This window comes from Manis javanica, chromosome 13 (genome assembly GCF_040802235.1).
Source record: "Manis javanica isolate MJ-LG chromosome 13, MJ_LKY, whole genome shotgun sequence".
In the NCBI taxonomy this organism is placed as follows: domain Eukaryota; kingdom Metazoa; phylum Chordata; class Mammalia; order Pholidota; family Manidae; genus Manis; species Manis javanica.
The window spans coordinates 73,951,050-73,974,772 of NC_133168.1; the positions used below are offsets into that span (position 1 = coordinate 73,951,050).

Sequence of the window (23,723 nt, forward strand, 5' to 3'; positions counted from 1 at the left end):
TGCCCACTCATGGTGCAGGGGCATCCCAGTAGGTTCTGGGGTTCTCCATCCCCATAGAGATCACTCTCACACCTAGAACCCTTCAGTGCCCTGTCACCTGTATACAGCTAGTGATTCAGTGTTACCTAAGGTCTTAATGCTCTGATTCTGGCCATGTCACCCCAATCCCTGCCATCTCCCCTGCCTCAGCGGCATGCCTGCCGCCCTCCCAGGCTCATCCTGCACTCTGGCCTTGTCCTTGACGCCCTCTTGCCGTCGTGTGAGTGCGTCTGTGGCACGCGGCTCCGGATGTGTTCTCTGACCTCCCACTGTGGTTTTTGTAGCCCTGGGTATCCTATGTACGACAGGACTTTCTTTGCCTCCCTCCCTTTTAGAAATCTCTGCCAAGCCGCAGAGCATTTGATGACGGAGCCCAGGCTCACCTAAACCAGTCTTCCCAGCTCAGGGCCCTGGCTCGTGGGGCCTGGGGAGGGCTGCGCAGCCCAGCCAGCCAGTGCTTTCCAGGGCTCTGGCTGGTGCTCTTCCCCAGCATGTGAGGATGTGGCAGAAAAGAGATGGGTGGTGGGGTAAGGTCATGACACCTCCTGGAAGAGGAGCAGGGACGGTGCGGCACCTCGTCATCCTTCCCTCATTTCCTTTCATGGAGCACTTAAACCAACTTTTAAAAAATAGTAAAAAAAAAAAATTATTTATGGGCTACTATGGTCCCTCCTAAGTTTTCCCTCAGAGGCCAGGAGTGGTGTCTTATTCAGGCAAATGTAGTACCTAAAGAGCTTTCCGGTGAGATCGATCTCTGGGCTTGGGATCCCACTTGGGCAGACGTCAGTGCTGTACCTGGAGGGGCTGGAAGTGCGCACAGGGCTTTGCTGAGAGAGTTCAAAGTCCGTGGAGAAGCACATGTGAGGTCTTTGTGTGCAGGCTTTGGAGATGCTCTGCATTTGCTGTGTTCTCGTGGAGTTGGAATGTGTCTTCTCCCCCTTTGTTCCTACAGGCCTGCTCTATAAGGGATCCGAACAGTGGGTTTGTGTTCGATCTTAACCTCCTAAACAGTTCCCAAGGATACGTGGTGTCGGGCATTGGGAAGACTTTTCTGGTAAGAGTTATGTGATGAATTTCTGGTTTGCTTTGGAATAAGAAGGACGTGCAGTAAAGTCACCTGCAGCTGGCCACTCGGGAGGCGAGTGTCCTCAGGACATGCCCAGGGCACTGAAGGCAGATCCCACCCGGGAAGAGAGGAGAAAGTCCAGGTTTAAGGGGGAAACGGGTAAAACCATCACCCCTGCCTCCCCTGCTGGGTGCAGACAGGAGGATGTCATTTTTCAGGAAATAAGTTTTTGCTAACCTGCTACTCTGTGTCCAGAGCAGTGGCCCCCACACCAGCAGCATCAGCCTCTCCTGGAACTTGTTAGAAATGGAAATTCTTCTGGGGTGGACCCAGCAGTTTAATAAACCCCCAGGTGATTCTATGCCTTTGGAGTTTGAGAATCACTAGTCAGGAGGAAATGGTGATTAGATTCATCTGTAAAAGGGAAACGACCTGAGTGGCTGTGTTCTAGAATCTTCTGATAGCACTTCCTTCGTGGATCGCCCTGATGGTGTGTGAACAGCAAGGTGGAGCTTCTCCACAGTAATGCTGTTCTGTCGTAAAATGAGCACTGCTACAAAGGGAGAAAGCTTTAAAAAAAACTTTTATTTTGGCTTATTTAAATTCTTGTAGCAAATCCACATTGGATGGAAGAGGAGAATAATCTTGAAAATAGGAAGTGGGGATAAGATGTCCTGTAAAAATGTAATGCAGTGGGGCCCTTTGGAGGTACAGCCCATGCAAAAGAGCATACAGCTTACTCCAAAGCCCAGGAGAACAGGCTTGGTCCCTCAGAGCACTTTGACTTGCCACCCCTCTTCCTCCCCCCAAAATACCTTGGAATTCAGTCCATACTAGGTGGTTTATAATAGGTTTGTAATAGGTGAGAGTGTGTTTGCCTGCCTGTACAAGTGTGAGAGGCAGACGGGAATCTTGCTGAACCATACAGAGAACATGCTAGAAGAGATGAACCCCCTGAGAACATGCTAGAAGCAGGCAAGAGAGGCCTTGTCTTGTGCACTAGCAGTGGTGTTAGGAGGTGGCAGGTGGTGCATTAGACCCTGGGAGACAGGTCACACAGCCAGTTGCTGCCAGGAGAGCTATTTGCTTAGGACCCCTCTACCCACCAGCTGACTACCTGGGATCACACCCTTGCCACCCCATCCAGCTGGACTCACCTGTCCCCTGTATTCCTGGTGGTCTCCCCATGCTGCTGAAGCTGCTGAGCGACACATCTCTAAAGGTGCCTGAACACCCCTGCTTGGGAGGCCTACAGGTGTGGGCAGCCAGGGTGATCAGTGCCCACAGCATTGCAGAGCAAGACCAGGCTTCTCTCGGCTCTGTGGTTAATGTCTAGGTGAGACCGTGCAAGCAGGAAAGGGGTCCTGCCTCTTGCCTGTGGTGCACATGGCTGCAGGCACCTATGTGGGGGTCATCCTATTTGGCCATTTCCTAAGTAGGAAACTTTGGTCTTTAAGAACTTCATATACGTAGACCTTAATTTTGTATACATTGCTCATAAACAAATATAGAGAAGGCTTTGTGTGTCTTTGTGTGAGGAATACTTCCTTTGTCTTCATATGAAGAGCGTGTTCTACTTTCTTTTTGCAGTGACAGTGAACTGAAATTGAACGGAGTGGTGTTGATATCTTCAGGAACTATGGGGATATCACACAATATTTACTTTTAATTAATGTGACTTCACCTGTGCATGCTTTCTCTAATATCAAAAGTACTGTAAAATTGTGGATTACTTGTATTTCCTCTGTTACATGGGTGTAATACATCTCTGCATTTAGAGATAAGGGCTCTATAAATACAAATTGAGTCTTAGAGGCAAATGCATTGCCATTCAGACTTTAATTTTTGCTTTGTGTACTAACTTTGGGATTTAACCGCCCAAATATGGGGAAGTTGGTAACCTGAATAACTGGGTAGATTGGCGCAGTGTGAGTTGCCAGGGCTCTTGTTTGTGGCAAGTTACAGAGCCTGAGTTTGTGTGTGTGGTTCTTGTTGTCTTGCCTGCAGTTTAATGTGTGTGGCACAATGCCAGTCTGTGGCACCTTCAATGGGAAGCCAGCTTCTGGCTGTGAGGCAGAAACCCAGACAGAAGAGCTAAAGAATCTGAAGCCAGGAAGGCCGGTTGGATTAGAGAAAAGTCTCCAGCTGTCCACCGAGGGCTTTATAACTCTGACTTACAAAGGGCCTCGTTCCTCTGCCAAAGGTGAGCTCAGAACCCTCTTGTTTTTGTACCTAACAAGTGGTGGTGCTACTACTGTGAACTTTCTGAGGCTGTGATGTAAGGGCTCTTACACCCTGACCACATGCACCACCCTTCCACGTCCCCTTACGTTCCCCAAGACCTGTGAATGTCATCCTGTAACTGAGGAGGTTGCACAGATCCTAGATCCCTGTTTGCCCCCCTGCTTGCCGCTCCTCAGCTGCCTCCCATCTGCCCTTTGGATGGCTGACACGGAATGTTTTCCCTCTTCTTTGGTCTTTTAGGTACAAACTGAGGAATGGGTAAAGATAATAAAATACTCTGTTTTTCTCTAAGTTTCTTTTCTCTTGTTCTTCCACTCAATCTTTATTGTACCTTTAAATACAGATTCACCAGCGTTTCTGCTCTTTTCTGTAGCTGTGTTGTACAGCAGAAACTGTTACAGCTTTAGGTATCATGAAGTGCAAGGCCAAGTTCCAAACCTTTGGGACACTAGTGGTGGTGGAGTAGCGGCTGCCATGGACTGATCGTGTCCTGTGCTAAATGCTGCATGTACATTAGCTGGCTGATTTCCTCACCAGCCCTGTGTGTTTTACCCCTCATTCAAGGTCCTGGAAGGCCCTGTACCCTGGACAGTGCCGGTAGCTCATTGGTAGGCAGTCAGGGTTAGGATCTAGGCCTCTTGATTCTAATTCTGTTCTAATCCTGGCCTGCCAGTGAATGCATTTCTATTCTGCAGGGGAGGAAATGGAGGCCCGCAGAGGTGCAGTAATTTGCCCAGTATCACACAGCTAGTAAGCCAGCAGGGCTGAAATTTGAGTCCACGTTTGTCTGACTTCTAAACCTGTGCTCTTCCCACTATGTCTGGCAAACTTGGGAGATGGCAGTCGTGTAATATTGGTTGCCTAAAATACTAATGCTATCTTAGATGATATCAGTAGAAGCCAGTTTCTGGAAGGAGTGGGAGATGGTTGGGAGATGGGTTTACTCTCTTGGATTTGTGACATATCATACATCTGTTAATTTTGTGCATCATGCCTCAAGCTAACAGATACTGCAAACTCATAGCACACCAGGAAGAAAACTATAGGACATTGAAAGAATAATTTCAGGATTCCTATGAACTGCCATTTAATAATTGGGGATCTTTTTAACTTCAAGGACAAATCATGGGTCTGGTGGATGCTGTTAGGTCTTAGGAAGGCTGACCTTCAGATGAGATGTCAGGCTTGTTCTGTATCATTTGTTGGGGAGGATCTGGACCAGACAGAAGTCACAGGAGGTAGCTTTAGTGGGTTAGAGAGCTGGTGAGCAGGGCCAAGAGGGAGGGTAGCCCTCTGTTTTAAGGGTAGGAGCTCTTGAGCTCTTGGTCATGGAGTGAGCCACTGCCAACTCAGCATCCAGAAAGTAACACAATTCATTCTCTCATAATTCTTCGGCTGTCCGGTTTCAGAGCATTGTTTTAAAATGAAACAGATCAGGCATTTATATAAAATTTATTTCTCTTGCTCTGATTTGGAAGTGAATCCTATGTCCCTTAGGTGACCTGTGGCTGTGTGGCTGCTAGCATATGTTCACAGCTTGGTGTGAAGCCAGGTCTCAGCTCATTCACGTAACCAGCCCCGACAGCAGTGCCACCTTTGCTTGTGACTTAACATGCCTTTGCTTCAGTTTCCGCCCGTGTTAGTGGGGATGGTAGCAGAACCTGCCACCTCTGGGCTTGAGTGGGGCCGATGCCTGTGGATCCTGCACTAGGTGCAGTGTCTGGCCCCGCACATGCCGTGCTCCCCTGCTACTGCAGGCACCCTCTTGCTGGCTGGCTCTTGCCCAGCTCTGTTTCAGCCCCCCAAAGAGGCTGTTAACATGGAGTGGTAAATTAAGGGTTAGATCACGTCACCTCCAGCTCAGCCCCTGCAGGGGCCCCGCGCACGCAGGGTGGAAGCCAGTGCTGCCTCTCCAGGGGGATCAGCCACCACACTCTTATTCAGTCCAACTGACCACCCGTTTCTGAAACCTTGAGGCCCACCCCCCACCCCTGAGCCTTTGCCCTTGCTGTTCGCCCTGCGTGAAATGCTCTTCCCTCAAGATGGTCACACTTCATTTCTTTACCTTCTTCAAGTATTAGCTCAGGTGTCACCTTCTCAGTGAGGCCGGCCACTGCATTTGAAATTGTCACACCTTGTCCCTACTGCCCTTGGGGTTTCTTAAGCCTGGCCCCTGCTGCATTTGCCTTCATCATGCTTCCCATTATCCAGCAGCCTGCAGATGGCATTTAATTTGCTTATGGTTGGGGCAGCTCGACTGGAATGGGAGCTCTGGAAGGGCAAGGGTTTCTTCTGTTTGTTTTATACCTGTGTGTAGTAGGAACTTAGTAAATATTGTTGAAAAAAACAGTAAAGGACAGTTATATTGTTTTCTAATGTTTGGATTGATAAGTGGATGTTGTATTTGCATATTTTCTGGAATATGAGAATGTCAGGACATTCGGTTCACCATGTAAACCCATCATTGTGTAAGTCACTGTTGCAATGACTGTGGCCACTCTGTAGTTACTTGGGTCCTTTGAAGTACCCAGCGCTGTGATGTCCGTGTTTTAGAGGCAGCTGTGAGTTTGTCCCTGCCTGTAGTATTGTCCAGGTGCCTCATTGCACATTTGGCCTTTGCCGTGCTCACTGCTCGGTTTCATAAACTGTGGCCTTCCTGTTCCCCAGGGAATGCTGATACTTTTATTATCCGCTTTGTCTGCAATGATGATGTTTACCCTGGAAACCCCAAATTCCTGCATCAAGACATTGACTCTAGCCTGGGGATCAGAAACACTTTATTTGAGTTTGAAACTTCATTGGCCTGTGTACCTTCTCCAGTGGATTGCCAAGTCACAGGTAAGGCCGACAGGACTAGGAATTAAGAGGCTGGTCAAGGGTGTGTCTGTGTGTGTGCACACATCAGTGCATGTGTGGCGTGTGTTTAATTTTACAGGCAGCATGATGTCTGTGCTACATATGTTCCATGATGATGCTTAGAGTTGCAGTGTTTCTCTTGAGAATATGCATATATAATTAATGGTTTTAAAGTATATTTTCGAATCAGAACCTGCTTAAGAACAAATAAAACTTGGGGGAAAAAATCACGCACACTGTCAGAGCAGCGTATTTGGGAAAGAAAACAGGAAAGAACCCTAAAGCTCTGTAAGGTGTGCTGCATCTCCACATCAGTGGTGTTACTTTCAAAGGGCAGTGTTGAGGATCAGAGCAGGTGTCTGTTTCTGTAGGAAGAGCCTCTCAGCTTCATGCAGATCTCCTCATTTCCCCTTATTTTAGGTCTGCACATAATCGGTCTTCAGTCAGGATTGAATGGTGGTGCTCAAAGCCAGCAAAAGAGCTGAGGGTACATGGTGTGTTTCCATTGTGTTTCAGACCTTGCTGGAAATGAGTATGATCTGAGTGGCTTAAACAAAGTCAAGAAGCCCTGGACTGCTGTTGACACCTCGGCTGATGGAAAAAAGAGAACTTTCTATTTGAGTGTTTGCAGTCCTCTCTCATATATTCCTGGATGCCGTGGTGAGCTTAGAGCGTTTGACTCAAGTTCTGTCTTCCCTCCTATTCCCCACCCCACCTGAATTTCTGGCTCTTTTAGGCAGTGCAGTAGGGTCTTGCCTGGTGTCTGAAGACGGTAGCTGGAACCTGGGCATGGTGCAGATAAGTCCTCAAGCTACAGCTAACGGGTCCCTGAGTATTGTCTATGTCAACGGCGACAGGTGTGGAAACCAGCAGCGCTTCTCCACCAGGATAACATTTGAATGTGCTCAGACTTTGGTGCGTGTGCTGGTGAACAATGTCTTGCCTGGCTGTGGTTCCATTTCCCGTTTCCCTTTAACCTCTGAATCCTCTAATTTAAAATGTGCCTGTGTTTCCATGGGTTTTAGGCCTTCAATAGGGTGGACTAGAATGTAGTGTTTTCCTTCAGATCTTACATGTTTAATAAGTGTGTCATATTTTTCTCATGGGGGTTGGAGGTTGGATATTAATTGTGGCTACCTTATGACTGATTTAAAAAGGAAGTGAAAAAATAAGCTGTTGTTGGTTCCTGTTACAGGGATCACCAACATTTCAGCTCAAGGATGATTGTGAGTATGTGTTTGTCTGGAGAACAGTGGAAGCCTGCCCCGTTGTCAGAGTGCAAGGTGAGACCTGGGTCCTGCCCTCTAATGGCTGAAGTAGCAGCCATTCTCAGCCACACCTCAGATATGAAACCCTGTAATAATGGCCTCATGCATGGTCCTGAAATGCTTATTAGTCGATGGAGAATTTCTTATCCTTGAGTTTTTTTACTCTACTACATTGCTGACTTGAGTGATGTTTTTTTCACCTACCTGGATTGATGAGTTATTGGCTTCTCATAAAATTTGAAAACATTAACATGTTTTTGTTTTGTTTTGTTTTGTTTGTTTGACTGAGAGAATCTTCATTCTGTGACTTAGGCTTTTCTAGAAAGCTGTTTGCCAGGCAATTTGTATTATGTGTACAAAGTGAAATAATGTAGAAATATTTAATGCCTGTTTTAACAGTACTTACCTGATTAAGAGCTGTGTAACTTTCTACCTAAGAGTGTGAACGTGTGTGTAACTGCAGTCGCTCATCACTTCTTGTATGCTCTTGAAGGAGAAAACTGTGAGGTCAAAGACCCAAGGCACGGTAACTTGTATGACCTGAAACCTCTTGCCGTGAATGATACTATCGTGAGTGCTGGGGAATACACCTATTACTTCCGGGTCTGTGGACAGCTGTCCTCCGGCGTCTGCCCAACTGATGACAGGTCCAAGGTGATCTCCTCATGCCAGGAAAAGCGGGGGCCACAGGGCTTTCACAAAGTAGCAGGTACCATGATTTTTTCTTCTGTTCTTGTTGCAAAAGAATGGAATTACAAATTGAAGGTGTTATGTTGATTCTTGAATAGAGAAAGAATATTAATGATGTTTCTGATTTCACTTGATTTTCTTACACAGAATATGTACAGACAAGTGTTGTTAGAGCTTGTTTTATTCTTACTGATTATAGAACATCTTTCTTTTCTTTATTGCAGCATTAGATCGTGCTGAACTAGCCAGTAATGGGTGTTCTGAGGTAGTACTTTTTAGAATTGAGTCAAAGTGCACTTATTTAGCATAGGGTTTGGCTGTAAAACTTGTAGGGCAGGCAGTTGGTCATCATTCTGTCTCAGTAGCTGGGCAAGTGATAATAATTTTAAAGAAGTAGCTCACGTGGGGTGTATGTGGGCAGCTCTAGGTTGCCATGGAGAGGAAGTGACATCCTCTTAGCTGACCAGGCTGGGACTGTCTGCACAGTGTCATTCCCATGGTTGGTCCGTAGCATGGCCACATGGCCGGGTTTATTCTTTTGCAGTGTGACATGACTGCAAATGGGCTGGCCACGCATGCGTCCTCTTCTGGCTGTTTATCCAGGGAGCTTGATGGGGTGTGTCTGTTAGATGAACACAGCAACCAGGGGGCTTTCTGCACTGATTCCCCTTTTAATTAGCTTGTTCTTGACAGGTCTCCTTACTCAAAAGCTGACTTATGAGAATGGATTGTTGATAATGAACTACACCGGGGGGGACACCTGTCATAAAGTGTACCAGCGCTCCACAGCCATCTTCTTCTATTGTGACCGAGTCACGCAGAAGGTACGGTACCCACAGCGCACAGGGAAGCCTGCCTGTCGGGCCGCTTGGCCGCATTCTTGCTGCGTGGCCTTTATTCAAGGATCTGCTCTCATGTCTCATCAAATGTGGTTAACTTGGTTTAAACACATTATTTACAGATGATATGTTGAGACCTTGATTAATTTGTATAGAGTTTAATGAACATAATCCTTCACTATTTTCTTCCTTAAAACTCAAACTATAAACTGACTGAAGTTTCCCATCATATGTCTGTGTCCCTCTCAACTTTTCTAGCCGGTGTTTCTCAAGGAGACTTCAGATTGCTCCTACCTTTTTGAGTGGCGAACCCAGTATGCCTGTCCACCTTTCGATGTGACCGAATGTTCATTCAAGTAAGTTGATGTGTGTGTTGACTCTTGGACTTGATAGCATTTTGCTTTGGTGATAATGGTCAAGGAACAGAGGGAAAGTGAGGTGATTCCTCTAAGCCTTGGTTCCTTAGTATTAAAGTGGAGTTGGATTAAATTAGATTAGCTGCCAGATCCTTCACAACTGTGAGATTTGGTGATGGTTTTGCATTAAGATGCCTACTGGAATGTGATTGGAGCTGAAAGAGAAAACCTTGTGTGAATTGTGGGTTAAGTGAAGTAGAGGGACCTGGATGTCACGGGACCCTGCTCCTCCCTCAGACGCTGCTTGTGTCTGGGTGCACGGTGATGTAGCGAGTGTGGAGAAAGGTGAGGGCACAGATGCGTGGGCTGGGGTGGGGGTGATGCCCGGCCTGCAGGTTCTCAGTGGCTGTCACTGGTTCTTCTGATCTCGGTCACCTGTGGCGCAGATACGCTCCTGAAACTGGGTGATTGGCAGTGCCTGGGATAAAGTAGAGTTCTTCGCTGTGAATTTCAATAGTTGTCCTAGAAAATATTACTAAATAGACTTCTTGGTTCTGAATATTTAAGGGACATATTGCAGTTCTTCTGTCCAGTGACTCAGCCTGAGTTACATCCTGTCCCAGGGCAAATTTAGTCATTTCCATAATTCTTCTGGTCTGTGTCCTGTTGTGTTAGCTCCTTTTATTTAGAGCTTTATGTCGTGTATGAAAGTTAATTATTTAGTAATCTTGATGTAGTGACTTTAAATTATTATTTCATAATGTTACTTGCTAACATTTCGTAGGCATTTTCATGTGAAGCAAATTCACTTCTTATTTCTAATGAATGTGAACTCTTCTTTGGGTAGATATCCCAGTATACTTAGCCATTCTCTTTATGTCTTTTGAGACTGCCTTTAGCCTTCTGATATTTGTGTAGGGGGAGTATTATTTTGGTATTCTTTGTACATAAAGCTTTTTTCCCCCAAGTAGGATTAAGTCAAAGGAAAACTGAGTTATCTGTGAAGTTAATGTTCACAGATTGTAATACATTCATGAGTACAGAATTATGTAAAATGAACTAAGCTACCCCCACCCCAGCCTCATTCTACTCTTGATTCTATCTTCTTGTAGTTCTTTTTGGAGCTTTTCATGACTCTAAATGCCCCATATACCCATTTGTCAACCTCAAATGTTGTCTATTGATCTTTGTCTTAAAAATTGAGAAATGTGATTTATGAATGCTAGTTTCTGCTCCATCCTATCCTGCTTTTCTTAGTTCCATTTTTATTTCCTCTGTTGGTCACCTTTAGAATGTTAGTTTATTTTGAGCTCTATTTCCTTTTATGACAACTTTAAAAGTCCCTTTACTCCCACGATGTAAGAGCAGGGACTCAGGTGTTGCCTGCCCATGCTCCCCCTGCTCCCACCTTAATGTCAGCAAACACAGTGCTGGCTCTGTCAGGGTTTAGAATATTGGCATTTTATTTGGTAACTCTATAACAGTGCATAAGTCATAGGGTGATTCTAAAGAATTAAAAGCTAATGGACAGCATATACAATGTTGTGTATATCGCTTATTGCAACATCACTCAGTATGATTGGACCTGCCGAGGAGTGGTATAAGCCTGTGTCACTTAGCCCTCTCCTTTGGAAGAAAAATAAGTGTTTAAGCCAAAAGATTCCCAACCCTTCTGCTTCGTAAGTCTTAGTGGCAGAGAACCGTGCCACCTTTCAGTGTGCTTCGGAGCACAGCATGGCCCCTCTGATGGCTTCCCAAAGCCTTGGCATCAGGTGTTGTCTTTCCCTCTCATTGTTGACAGAATGAATGCTGTCCTGGGTCTAAGACTGTTGGAGTTCTTCATGATCGTGTGTGAAGGGGAAATCAGTGTCCTCCGAAGACAGTCTCTGATTCCCAGTTCTGATTTGGGCCGTTTGTTTTCTGGTTTTCTGGTCAGTGCTTGTTCTGGGATCCTGCCTGGCTTGGAGCCATGGATTCTTGGATTTTATGACCTTTGTTTTTGACTCCTGTTTTGTATTACTGGAATACATCTTCATGTAGGAACCAGTGTGCTGATTCACTGGTTCATGTTGTGGAGCCCTAGACCATTGCTGATTGGTGCCTGGAATACAGATGACACTTTGAGTGACTGCTTGACAGGTCTGACAGAGTCTGTAGAATGGAAATCTGGTCTTAATTTGAAAAGGCTTAGTTTTATCCTCACAAGCCTGGTACAGAATTCTAGATTAATAGGGTTTTTTTTCTTTCGGCCTTGAAGGTGATCCATCATCTTATGGGGCATGGTATTGCTGTTAGAGAACCTGTCAGTCTGTCTCTAATTCCTTTGTAGATAAGTTCCCTTTTCTAGATATATTTTGTTTTGTATTTGTTCAGCTGTCTTAGTATGATTTATTTAAACATGGTTTTATTATTATTTATGTTGCTTTGAAGTTGCTGCTTTCCAAAAAGTAAGGATAAATGCCTGTTACAATTTTAGAGTATTTGCAGTTACTCTATCTTTGAAAGTTGCCTCTAACCTATTCTGTTTTTCTCTCATGGAACTGTATTAATCTTACCTTACATATCCCCATTGTGTTCAGCATGCCTTTTAATATCTTTCTTACCTGTTTCTTTACTGTATTTCCTTGGACCTATTTTCCAATTTACTAATTCTCTTATCAGCTGATTTTAATCAGTCATTTTGGTTGTTGCTTTTTAATTTTCACAGCTGTATTTTTCTTTCTAGAAATTGGGTTTTAGTTCCCCTCCTCATTCATCATCTCTTCCCTTCACCGCCACCCCCCTTAGTGTCCTATTCTTTTATTATAGTTTCATTTCCCCCTTTGAGGTCTTTAACCATTTTAAACAGGTTTCTATCAGATATTTCACTATCTGAAGTTCTTGAGGCCCTGATTGTGCAAACTCGGTGTTGCCTACAGATTCATGTGCTGTCTGTCTGTGACCACTCTGTCCATTGCTCCTTCCTCTCTCATCCCATTCATGGTCCATCACCTTCTGAATATCTAGGATTCTCTCTTGGAAGCAGTGTACTACACTGGCTCAAACTGTCTTCATCCCGTTCTTGCATCACTTCAGTGGCCTCTGAGTTGTCTGTCTGCTTCTGCCCCTGCTTTACTAGTCCAGCACAGCAACTAGAGTGACCCTGGTAAAAATACAAGTAAGGTCAGGCCACTCTTTTGCTGAAACCCTTCCAGGCAGTGATTCCCTGGTCCCATTTGGAACTATAAGCTGAAGTTCTTCCTAAGAGCTAAAAGACTTTACATGATATTAGCCCTGTGTCACCTCTAATCTCATCCCCTACAGTTTCACTCCCTCATATTCACTGTTGCAGCCACATGGGCTCCTTGCTTTCCTTCTGCACCGAACTCACTGGCCTCAGGCCCTTTGTCCTGCTCCTTCCTCTGCCTGTGATGTTTGTTAGTGAGTCTCTGGATGGCCAGCCTTTCCATGCGTTTCAGAGTTCATTCAGAGGTCACCTCTGACCTCTCTGTCTGAAATCTCAACACCTCTTTCTCCCTCATCCTCTGCCCCAAACTTCATATCCCCATTCCCTACCTTTCTTTATTATCTTCAGCTTTAATTGCCATTTGATATGCTGTATGCTTAAAAATTTTTATTCCATTTGTGGTGTTTCTTCCACTGACAATTTCTGTATATCTCCTAAGTTGTGTGATTTTTACCTGTTTTTTTCAATACACTATATCCTCAGCTTTAGCAGATTTTCTGAATCAGTGAACGCTTTGCATTTTCCTCTGATATGCTAAGACCCGCTGAAATGGTATCTGCGGTTGCTCCTCTGTCTTCACCCGGTCTTGGCACTCCATGGGGCCGGCCAGGGTTGTCCCACCCACCCTGCCGTTACCCTGCATTGGTGTGGGGCTGGCTCTCACCAGCCGTTTGCGTTTGAGGCCTGTGCAGTAGTAGGCCCTCTTCTTGAGCAGAAGGCTCTAGCCCTGGTCCAGTTCCATCTCCATGGCCGCTGGGGGCGTCAGGCCATGGCAGCACGGGGCTGTGGGGCGGCTCTGCAGTATGGTCCGGCTGTGAGCGCTCCGCAGTCTGGCTGTTCCCCGTCTCCTCACTGGCGAGCCTCTGCTTTTCAAGCCCCGTGTTTGCTCCTTTTGTTGATAGAGAATTTTGCTGAATGTTGTTGAAGGTTCCTGAACTCTGGTGTGGCTGATTCTGACTAGAGTGGGAGAGGTCCAGGGGATCAGGGGTTGACTGTGCCCCAGTACTTGGACCTTTCCAGGCTGAGTGCTAAGAACTCAATTTGCAGGCAGCTGAACCTCACCATTCTCTGCCCTCAGAGACGTGGCTGGCAACACTGTCGACCTCTCATCCCTGTCACGGTACAGCAACAACTGGGAAGCAGTCACGCGGACAGGGGCCGCCGAGCACTACCTCATCAATGTCTGCAAGTCTCTGTCCCCACAGGCAGGCTCAGGTGAGGACGCCTTTCAGTGGGCTGCTGGCTCATAGTGTGTTTATGGGGGCACATCTAGTAGGCCTTGGAAGGTACCTTTTGCTCTGCTGTACACGAGTGGTCTGGCCAAGAAATAGCAGGAGGAATTTTTTAGTGGTCCTAATGACCAATCCCTGGTGTGGTCCAGGATAAATCAGTGCTGAAGGCTCTGCTGGGTACATTGTAACCATTTTTGAACATGAGGAGATGGTGGTAGGTAGAAATCATCACAGCAGGGAATTGTTCTTGGCAGGATAGGAGATACTGGGTGTGGAATGGCGATTGGGTGTGTATCTACTGAGAAGGGAGGTGGGAGGGCGGTGCTTTCCAGAGGCAGGGGCCAACTCACCAACCCCTAGTGCCAGGGATGAGCCTAGAAGTTGGCTGTACATGTGGAGCAGGAGCCATCACAGTGACTCTGGGGCTGCCTGTGGCCTCTTGGAATCGTAAAGGTGGAGCTCATTCCATCTCCTGGAGTTTAACATGGCCCCACCGTCTTGTATGGCTCAACTCAAAGTGAGTGCCATTTTCTACCTACGTAAAGTGGTTGTCATACTCCGTGTGGTGTGAGGCTCTGGGCCCACCTCCCCTTGCAGTATGTGCTCAGAAGATTAGTGACACTGGTTTGTGACCATGAGGTGGGACTAGTCCTTTACATAGAGCAAATGGCACAGATACCTTGGGGACTGAGAGATCAGCAGAGTTCTTTGTGGCTTCTTGAGTAAAGATAGTACATAAATGTAGCCCATTTAAAACGCTCCATTGGCATTTTCTGGGTGATTAGCTTCATCATATTTGGGGTGCAGAAATAACTGGCTGTTAATCTTGGATTCTTCCTATACCCAATGCTTACCTCCATCCATCTGTGGTAAAACAGCATTTAATTGAGAACTCCATGGTATCATTATCATCTGACTTAGGTGAAAGAAATAGATATTTTGTAGTGACTGCTAGAATCAGATATGTAGCACGTCTGACATTAGCTGCCAGCTAAATTCTAGACTGGAGCTTCACTGAAGGTAACTAAGTGCATCTTGTGGTGTTGCAGAGCCATGCCCTCCAGAAGCGGCTGTGTGTCTGCTGGGTGGCTCCAAGCCCGTGAATCTTGGCAGGGTGAGGGATGGTCCCCAGTGGAGAGATGGCATGACTGTCCTGGAGTATGCTGATGGAGACTTATGTCCTGACCAGATTCGGAAAAAGTCTACCACCATCCGATTCACCTGTAGTGAGAGCCAAGTGGTAAGTGACATGGCTTTCTTGGTCCCTCCTGCTGTGTCTTTAGGGGCAGTGCAAGTCAAGGGTCAGTGAGATCACATCTTAGTTCCCTGGGGATGTGAGTGGCAGAGTTTAGGATGACCTGGCTTAACAAAGCATGAGAGCCGCATCGCTTGTGGCCTGGTAGCCCCTGGGGTGCCTGGCTGTTCTAGTTTCAGAATTAGTTGGTTTTCCTTCAAGTTTAACTGTGACCACTGCCCCCTTCTCCAAAGGCTGTAGAGAAAATTGGTATTTGACAACATGCTCTTTGTTGTGACTGAGGCAGCGTGGGGAAGGTCAGACAGGGCCTGATCAGAGGCAGCTGCCCACTTCATTGCTCTGTAACTGGGATGATTGCTTAGCTGCTCTACACTGCTCACCTGGCAATAACACGAGCTTTGCCAAGATGTTAGGTGTAGAGAGAGGTGGTATGAAGTACCAGCAGCATTTCCAATGTGTGGCTGGTGCACAGAAATGGGGGCTAGTCTTCTCTCTGTTGCCCAGTGCTTCCTTGATGGGTTGGTGTGTGCAGGTAAGCGTGTAGGCTGAAGTTTGGTGTCTCTGGACTGTTTTTCACTAGAGGAATATCTCTCACATGAGGTGAAGGTGAAGCCCGTGTGCTGTTGTGTAAGATTGAGTTTGGGAATTAGGTCAGGCCAGAGCAGCCCACTCCATGCTAGGCTGGATTGCCCTCTGTCCTGCTGTACTTGGCTGGCAGCGGTGCGAGGAGCCTGGGGGCTCTGGGAGCCTGAGGTTTGCTGGAGTTGGAGCTGTGATTTCTCCTGGGGAGGCTGTGCAGAGGCTCACCCCAGACTCTCGAGCTGGGATCTGGAACTTGGGCTGGACAGACCTTGACTCTAATCGAGCAGAGAGGCCCATGGCAGAGGACAAAAGGGGTGGCCCACTGCTGGAGGTTAATGAGGGTGCTGTGTGAGGGGTGCCCTGCTCCCCCGGAGGCCAGGCCGGGGCCAGGCTGTGAGGGAGTGGTTTCTCTGGGAAGGAGTGAGCCGCCCAATGGTCACAGGTTCCGTGGTGTATGGGAAGCATTTGGGGTGTCTTGGTGAATGCCAGCCAGTGCAGCCGGAGGAACAGTAGAATGAACAGCTAGTTCTCTTGGCAGGTCTTTCTGTTTAGCCCATGATAATGGGTTTTGGTTCATTTGTTTCTCAGGATGTTATCAGTTATTTACTCATCCATGACTTACAGTAGCCTTTGCTTGCTGTGTCCCCAGCCCCTCCCCTGTCTTAGGCCCTAGCTATAGGAGAAGCCTTCAGGTCCCCCAAACAGATTTCTGGCTCTGAGCATGTCTCACTTGCCTGCATATGGCAGGTCCCCAGGGTGTCTCAGGAACAGATCCTGACCCTTTTCTTTTCCTGAATCCTCCCTCACTGCATACAGACATGGGGTGAATTGTGTGCTGTGGTGTGTTGTGGAGGAGCCCGGCTTGAGGGAGTTGACATTACTGTGTACACCAGACCTACACCCTGTCAGCAGCTCTGTCCTTTGTTCCTAGAACTCTAGACCCATGTTCATCAGCGCAGTGGAGGACTGTGAGTACACCTTCTCCTGGCCCACCGTGGCAGCCTGTCCTGTGAGGAACAACGTGCACGATGACTGCCAGGTCACCAACCCCGCCACAGGTGAGGGACCCGCCCCTCCCCAGTTCCCACGGTGAGGGAACCCGATGTGAAGCAGGGGAGCAGGGCACCCTGAGGCAGCAGTACTGCCCTATGTGCACGTGTCTGTCATCTCTCTCGGATCTGTCTGGTTGGGTTACTTGTAGTCCTTCAGGGGTGGGGACTGACCCAGCTCCCTGACGGCCATGCTCCCACACCTCCTGGTCCTGAGGCTGCCAGTTACGCTGGCTGTAGGTTTGCAGGACTGGCTAGAGTCAGTCTCCTGGTTGCGTCCCATGTTAGTGGGGATGGCGAGGAGGCCTCTGCTGAATCTGCACTGGGGCCCCGGGAAGGTGCAGGTGGTGCTTCATCGGTAGTGGGAAGGACACCTTTGGGTCCCCCAGATCGTTCAGTGTCCTGGCCCTGGGAGGGGAAGGATGCTGTGAGCCACTGTCCTCTGGAGAAAGGTATGCCATCTCATAAATTGGGGACTAATGGCCTCATGATATTTTAAGTCAGGAGCATTTTTAGGGCCACTTCAGTGAAAGAGGTGACTTGTGGCGAGAAGTCAGAAGGCCCAATGCCGGCGATCTGGGCCTGAGGACTCTGTACTGGGCCTTCCGGGTCTGTGCTCCCTGGACTCACTGTGTCCCTGTCCCTTTGCCCCTTCAGGACACCTGTTTGATCTGAGCTCTCTGAGCGGCAGAGCCGGGTACACTGCCGCCTACAGTGAGAAAGGTCTTGTCTACCTGAGCATCTGCGGGGAGAATGAGAACTGCTCCCCAGGCATGGGTGAGTGCTGCGGCTCCTGCCAAGCCTGTCTCCACCCCGAGGCTGCCCTCGCCTTGTGTCCCTGTGGGAAAGGAGAAGATTCAGACCAAGATGGCTCAGCCTCATCGACCACAGCAGCCAGCCAGTGGGGAGATAAGCGGCATGGTTGCTGAAATCACATGGGACGCCAGGGTGGTCAGCTGTGATTTTGAGTGTCTGTATTTGCAGGAAGTTCTCACAGAACTGATCATTTGGGTCCATAATTATATATATATTTTTTCTCCTGTGAATTTTTCTCACCACTGTGTGTTCACATTTGCTACAGGGGCCTGCTTCGGCCTGACCAGGATCAGTGTGGGCAAGGCAAACAAGAGGCTGACCTACACCGACCAGGTCTTACAGCTGGTGTATGAGGATGGCTCCCCCTGTCCTTCCAAATCCGGCCTGAGCTATAAGAGTGTGATCAGCTTTGTGTGCAGGCCCGAGGCCGGGCCCACCAACAGGCCCCTGCTCATCTCCCTTGACAAGCAGACGTGCACCCTGTTCTTTGCCTGGCACACACCTCTGGCTTGCGAGCAGGTGGTAAGTCGGGGTGGGCACCTGTGGCATCTTAGAAGTGTGTGCCTGAGCCTGGGTACCCCCAAAGCCTGGGTAGTGGCTCCGTACCAGCTTTACTCTGTACAGTTCATTCACGCACCCTTGGTGGACACTCCCGAGTATTTCATGCACTCCTGATGGTTTTAACGGTAATTGGTTAAAAAGTGCCCAAGGTCATGTAACCAGGCATTCGGGGACATTCATTCACCCTTTGTGCTTTTTTTGGTCCAGCTTTTCAGTTCTTGTGGGTGACTTTATGGTGATTAGGAAAACTTTATTGTAGACCTAATGAGGGCTTTCCTGTTTGGCAGATGGAATGTTCTGTGAGGAATGGAAGCTCCATTATTGACTTGTCCCCCCTCATCCACCGCACGGGGGGCTACGAGGCATATGACGAGAGTGAAGATGATGCATCTGACACCAACCCTGACTTCTACATCAACATCTGCCAGCCGCTGAACCCCATGCATGGGGTGCCTTGTCCTGCTGGGGCTGCTGTGTGCAAAGTCCCTGTCCATGGCGCCCCCATCGTGAGTATGGGGAGTCCAACGGCAGAACACATTTTGCAAGATTTTTAACAATAATCTGTATGTTGTGTTTCCTTCTGTCAGTGGGGAAGTCTCTCAAGCAGAGAGAACGGAGTTCTGAGCTGGGACTGTGTGGTTCTGGGTCCAGTCGGGGACAATGCCAGGATTCGTGTCTTGAGCCCTCAGCCCACAGTGGGGGCCAGGTCTTTGTGCTGTAGAAGGAAGTGTGAACACGTGTGTAGACAGGCCTTTGGTATCGTGGTGTAGGAGCCTCATGGTTGACCCTGACCGGAGTGTGTTTACGTAAAGGGTCAGGAAAGAGTGTTGGTAGAGCTCCGTGTCTGTGTTTGAGTGCCTGGCTTGTGTGATTAAAACCTTGTTAGATGCAAAGCACTTTCTTTGGTAAATAAGTTTTAGTGAAGGGCAAGAACAGGTTTGCTAATAGCTATATATTCTGCCTGGTAATTTTGGCTTTATACTAGCATTTTTTACTGTAGATTTGGATCTTTAAAAGTTGTCTTTATGAGTTGTCATGTTTTATCAAATCCTGCGTCTGTTTTCTTACTGGAGATGCATCTCAAAAGTGGTCTATTTCTACATTTCTGTCTGTGCTCTAAATAGTTCTGTCATAGGTACCTGGATATCCTCTGAAAGGGTGGATGTTATCTGCAGCAGTGGCAGGGGATAACGGTGGGAACGGGTGGGCAAGTGGCTGCAAAGGGGGTAAATGAAGCCATAGCTGCATGGAAACAGTGGGCCTGGGCACAACAGGCCTGGGTAGGAGGCACATCAGTATCATCCTTGCAACAGTGTGTTGGACCCTTGATGCTATCACTTTGTGAGATGTCTGACCTGCTGCATTTTCCTGCCTGGCTACCCTTTCTCAGACTTTGAAAACTAGTAAGTTCACTAGTTGGGGAGGGTGTTGTGAGGTCTTAGCCTGCACACCCTGCTGTGGTGCATGAAGCTTCCTCAAGTACATGGTCAGTGCACAGAGACACTCTTCCTGGACATTCACCATCTCTGCATTCATGTGCTTGTTTGCTCAGAAATATTTATTGAGCAGCTCAGGTGCATCAGGTGCTGTGCTAAGCAATAAAAAGTAAGGGGGCTCAAACCCTGGACCTCCCCCTGAGGATGTGTACCGAGGGGCACTGCTGAGCAGTAAAAACAGCCCCGGTGCAGGGCTGGGCACGGGGAGACAGGTGAGCTCAGGGACAGGTATGTGGGATCCTGCCTTCGCTGTCAGGTGACAGGAGACCTGCAGCATTCTTGATATAACCCAAGAGAGAAATTCCAATTGCTTGGAGTCTTTAAAACTGACGTGAGTAGAGAAGTAGAGCCATTGTTACTAACGGCAGGATGGAAGTTGATAACCACCAACAGACTGAAGTTTCTAGGCTTCATCTTTTTGTCAAGACTTTCTCAAGCAAGTTGCTGTAAACCCAATTTCTTTAGGTGCTACTCATTGTCAGACCTGACGAGGCGTAATTTTTGCAATTATGTGTTAGCCCTTATTCCACTAACCTTGGGAACGACTAATTTTCTGAAATGTTTGCTTTTTTCTTTGTTTAGGATATTGGCCGAGTCACAGGACCTCCAATACTCAATCCCATAGCTAATGAAGTTTATTTGAATTTTGAAAGTAGTACTCCTTGCTTAGCAGACAGGCATTTCAACTACACCTCGCTGATTGCATTTCACTGTAAGAGAGGCGTAAGCATGGTAAGTGTACGCTTGTTTTTACTCTAGGAGCTCAGTGCCAATTTGTGAGCCAGCATGCATGTTTTAGGTCTAAGGATGCTGGTGTCTAAAGCATCTGCCGTGCATCACATGTTATGTCAGTGATGCATCAGATAACGTGAAACCATTCGCTTAACAAGGAGTAGCTCCCTCCAGTTTAACAGCAGATTTTGCTCATGGAGGCTCGCTATAATTTAAGAACATGAAACACTTGAGAACAGAGGTGGCATTCAGCTTTGCCTACCAATGTATAAAAGTGTCAAGTTTCTTTCTCTTGGTTTAAACTACATTACTGATGTTATTCTTACTGGGAAGTCAGATTTTTGGCAGCTATAATCATTCAGGATGTAACCCAAAATTCAGAAGTTTGCAAGCAAAAGACCTTTGGAATCAAAACACCTGCAACAAAGTTGTGTGTTTCACTTGTAAAGTTACTGACTTCACATCATGTGAATTTGAAAAATAATGCTGGCTTCCATTATACTGAGTACTGTTTTATAAGAGTTTCGGCACACATTTTCTTTTGATTTCCCTCTGTGAGGAGGAGATAAATGGGTGTATTGTGGCCCCCATTTCTCAGTGACTCGGAACGGCTGGGAGACGTACCTGGTGTCACACAACTCTGCAGTGGCTCCAGGCCCCCACCTGCTGCTTAGGTGGGGAGCCTCTTTACTCCAAGCTGCCTGGTTCCATAACTCCTTACCTATGCTTCTCAGGTCTATAGAGCTCTGAGAACTGACAGTTCTTTGACATGGATGGACAGAGGCTACTTATGGTCTCTATTTGTCCAATCTTATAAGAATATTCACATACTGTGCTGCAGAAATATTAATGTACCTGATTGCAGGACCGTGTGTGTGTGTGTTATGTAATAGAAATATGTGTGTGTGTGTGTGTGTGTGTGTGTGTGTGTGTGTGTGCTGTGTGTGTTATGTAATAGAAATATCTGTCCCCAGTTGCCTCTTAAAATCTTGGAGAGGATGAATTCTCAAGCTCATCTGGCCTTCGAGTTTAGGCAATGGATTATGGTTCTACAGTGTATCCGTCATTTCCAGTTTCTAGGTCCATAGCAGGTTTGTGAGGGACAGGGAGCCATGGCTGCTAGATGGGCTTACATTGACAGGGGCAGCAAGTGACCTGGCAGCAGCCTGACAAGGAGGGATAAACCACGGCTGTCGGGGCCTCTCCATGTAGAGCTCACAGTGCCTCAAAGCCCTTGGATGTGTCCCTGTTCACAGCCCGTTGAACGTAAGGATAATCCTGAGTTACGGAGGCACGGCGGGATGTGCTGTCACCTTCTCTTACATGTGTCTGCCTTTTTACCTGGGTGTGTCTATATATGCGTCTGTGGGCACGCACAGCAGAGAGCAGCATGGCTTTATCTGTAGGAAGGCTTCTATTTTCAGTGATACTTCATTCCCAAGAGGAGAGATCGACCTTTTAAAGGTCCACCTCCTCTGAGAGACATGGGTTATCTCTCACTAACAGAGAATGAATACTTAACCGCTAAGCCCTAAAACTGCTGCCGGATGCACAGGCGGACGTATACTGGCCTTCCGCTGATTTTCAGAGCTGGAGCATGTGGAGCGTGGCCAGTGTTGACTGGTTTTTAGAAATGAGGCATTTCACACTAAATAGGCATTCAGTTTTATAAAGGTTTTGAGATTTTCTTCTGTGGTTTTTATTTTAAGTTGAAATCATTTTTCCACTTAAGTTTACAGAAAGATTCTCAACAGCAATTAAAAATGAAATTCCTGACCATCTGTTTTTCTGACTGTTGCTGAAGGTGGAAGGGAATAAAAACATGGATTTATGTCTGGCCTTGTGTCAGGCCTTGATTGTAAATTTCTAGAAATGGTGGTGGCATGGGGGTGCTGTCTGTGAGCTTACCCTTCTTGCAGGGGCAGGGTCTCAGTTGACACACTGCTGCCTGATAACATTGAAAGGCCTCTCCCTTTGGTCCTGTGACTGGTGGTGTGCAGCATTGAGATTCTGTCTCCCGAAGTACAGGGTGACATCCTGGAGGAAGCACCGTGTGTGCAGCCAGTGCTGGGAGGGCAGTATTGGCTCCTTGCAGCTGGCGGGGATGTTCACTCCTCCCTTTTGGACAGAGGCCACCGTGGGTCATGCAGAGCACTCAGCGGTCTGCACGGCTCTGGCCAGAGAACCTCCTTCCTGGGTGCAGTGGTGGTGTTTCCGGTGCTCGCTGAGGAGGAGAGCAGTGGGAGGATGCCACACTTAACCCAGGTGGGCTTTCCAGACCCATGCCTTTGGTTACCACAGGGAACACCTAAGCTGCTGAGGACCAGTGACTGTGACTTTGTGTTCGAGTGGGGGACCCCGCTGGTCTGTCCAGATGACGTGAGGACTGAGGGCTGCTCCCTGACGGATGAGCAGCTGTACTACAGCTTCAATTTGTCCAGCCTTTCCAAGACCACCTTCAAGGTAAGGCCGCTCACCCAGAGCCTGCAGCCTCCGAGGGCTGGGGTGTGCAGCGGTGTCAGGCGGCCTGGCCGTCTCCGGGTGAGTAGGGGGTGAAGGGGATGGGAATGTCTGGATTCTTTTGTCCGCTTATGTGTTTGCTGAGGTGACATCTGTGACCATGGGAGGCTGTGTGGCCCCCACGGTAATGCAGAAGTCAGCCTGTGGGATGGGAGTTCTGGACTGTGCCCTTAACCAATCACAGTCCCAGCTAGTGCTTGAGTTGTGCCTCCCAGTTCAGTGTTTTGTTTCGTAGGGTTTTGTGAAGATGAAATGGCCCAGTGAGGTTGGAGGGAACTCTTCCTATTGCAGACGGAGCCCAGGAGGCTGCACATGTGTGACCGTGACCCATAGGGGCAAGGAGGGCCGAAGTGTGGCCAGCAGGGGCCATGGGGAATTCTTCTCTGACTCTAGCCTGGCTTTAAGATAAAGGGGCAGCTATTCTGGCTGACCATGGAGGTGGATGGTGGAGGAAGCTAGGAAGGAGGCCCCAGACTTGCATTTGGGCAAGTGGGGCCTGTCCTGCCCCTGGCCTGTGGGTGGTGGACTGCTTGTTACACCAGTGAGGCTGTGGCCATCTCGGGTCACTGCCTGTGATCTAGATGTTTCCCAGTCATATGGCTGTGCACTGTGCCCACGAGATCCTAGGGGATGGCAGTGGATGGATGGTGTGCTCAGGTGTCAACGCCCTGGCTCCTATAATAGATCTTGCCCAGGCAAAGGCCCTCCCGACAGGTGTGCTGCAGGTGTGAGCCGGCGGGGGGTGGGCCAGGCAAGGAAGGTGAGGAACATGTTGAATGTGAATGATGTCATGTCCACTCTGCTTATGAGCTCTGTCCTCACTGCTCCCATGTTACAGTGGGGGACTTGGGCTTCAGGGAGGGGCTGGGCAGCCTTACGCCTCACAGCCAGCTCCC

At 47.9% G+C, this 23,723-nt stretch overlaps 1 protein-coding gene across 2 annotated transcripts in view; it reads left to right on the forward strand.

Annotated features, from left to right (window-relative positions):
* IGF2R (insulin like growth factor 2 receptor) overlaps positions 1-23,723 on the forward strand; it is a 100,014-nt gene that overhangs the window by 61,002 nt on the left and 15,289 nt on the right. For both annotated transcript variants that reach the window (XM_073219859.1, XM_073219860.1), the window contains 17 exons: positions 992-1,093; positions 3,113-3,308; positions 6,017-6,187; positions 6,722-6,865; positions 6,942-7,120; positions 7,401-7,488; positions 7,967-8,182; positions 8,857-8,987; positions 9,261-9,358; positions 13,663-13,799; positions 14,866-15,056; positions 16,585-16,711; positions 17,360-17,479; positions 17,784-18,040; positions 18,367-18,585; positions 20,158-20,307; positions 22,609-22,770. In XM_073219859.1, coding sequence (XP_073075960.1) covers positions 992-1,093; positions 3,113-3,308; positions 6,017-6,187; positions 6,722-6,865; positions 6,942-7,120; positions 7,401-7,488; positions 7,967-8,182; positions 8,857-8,987; positions 9,261-9,358; positions 13,663-13,799; positions 14,866-15,056; positions 16,585-16,711; positions 17,360-17,479; positions 17,784-18,040; positions 18,367-18,585; positions 20,158-20,307; positions 22,609-22,770 — 2,688 coding nt within the window. The remainder of the gene's footprint in view (positions 1-991; positions 1,094-3,112; positions 3,309-6,016; positions 6,188-6,721; positions 6,866-6,941; positions 7,121-7,400; positions 7,489-7,966; positions 8,183-8,856; positions 8,988-9,260; positions 9,359-13,662; positions 13,800-14,865; positions 15,057-16,584; positions 16,712-17,359; positions 17,480-17,783; positions 18,041-18,366; positions 18,586-20,157; positions 20,308-22,608; positions 22,771-23,723) is intronic.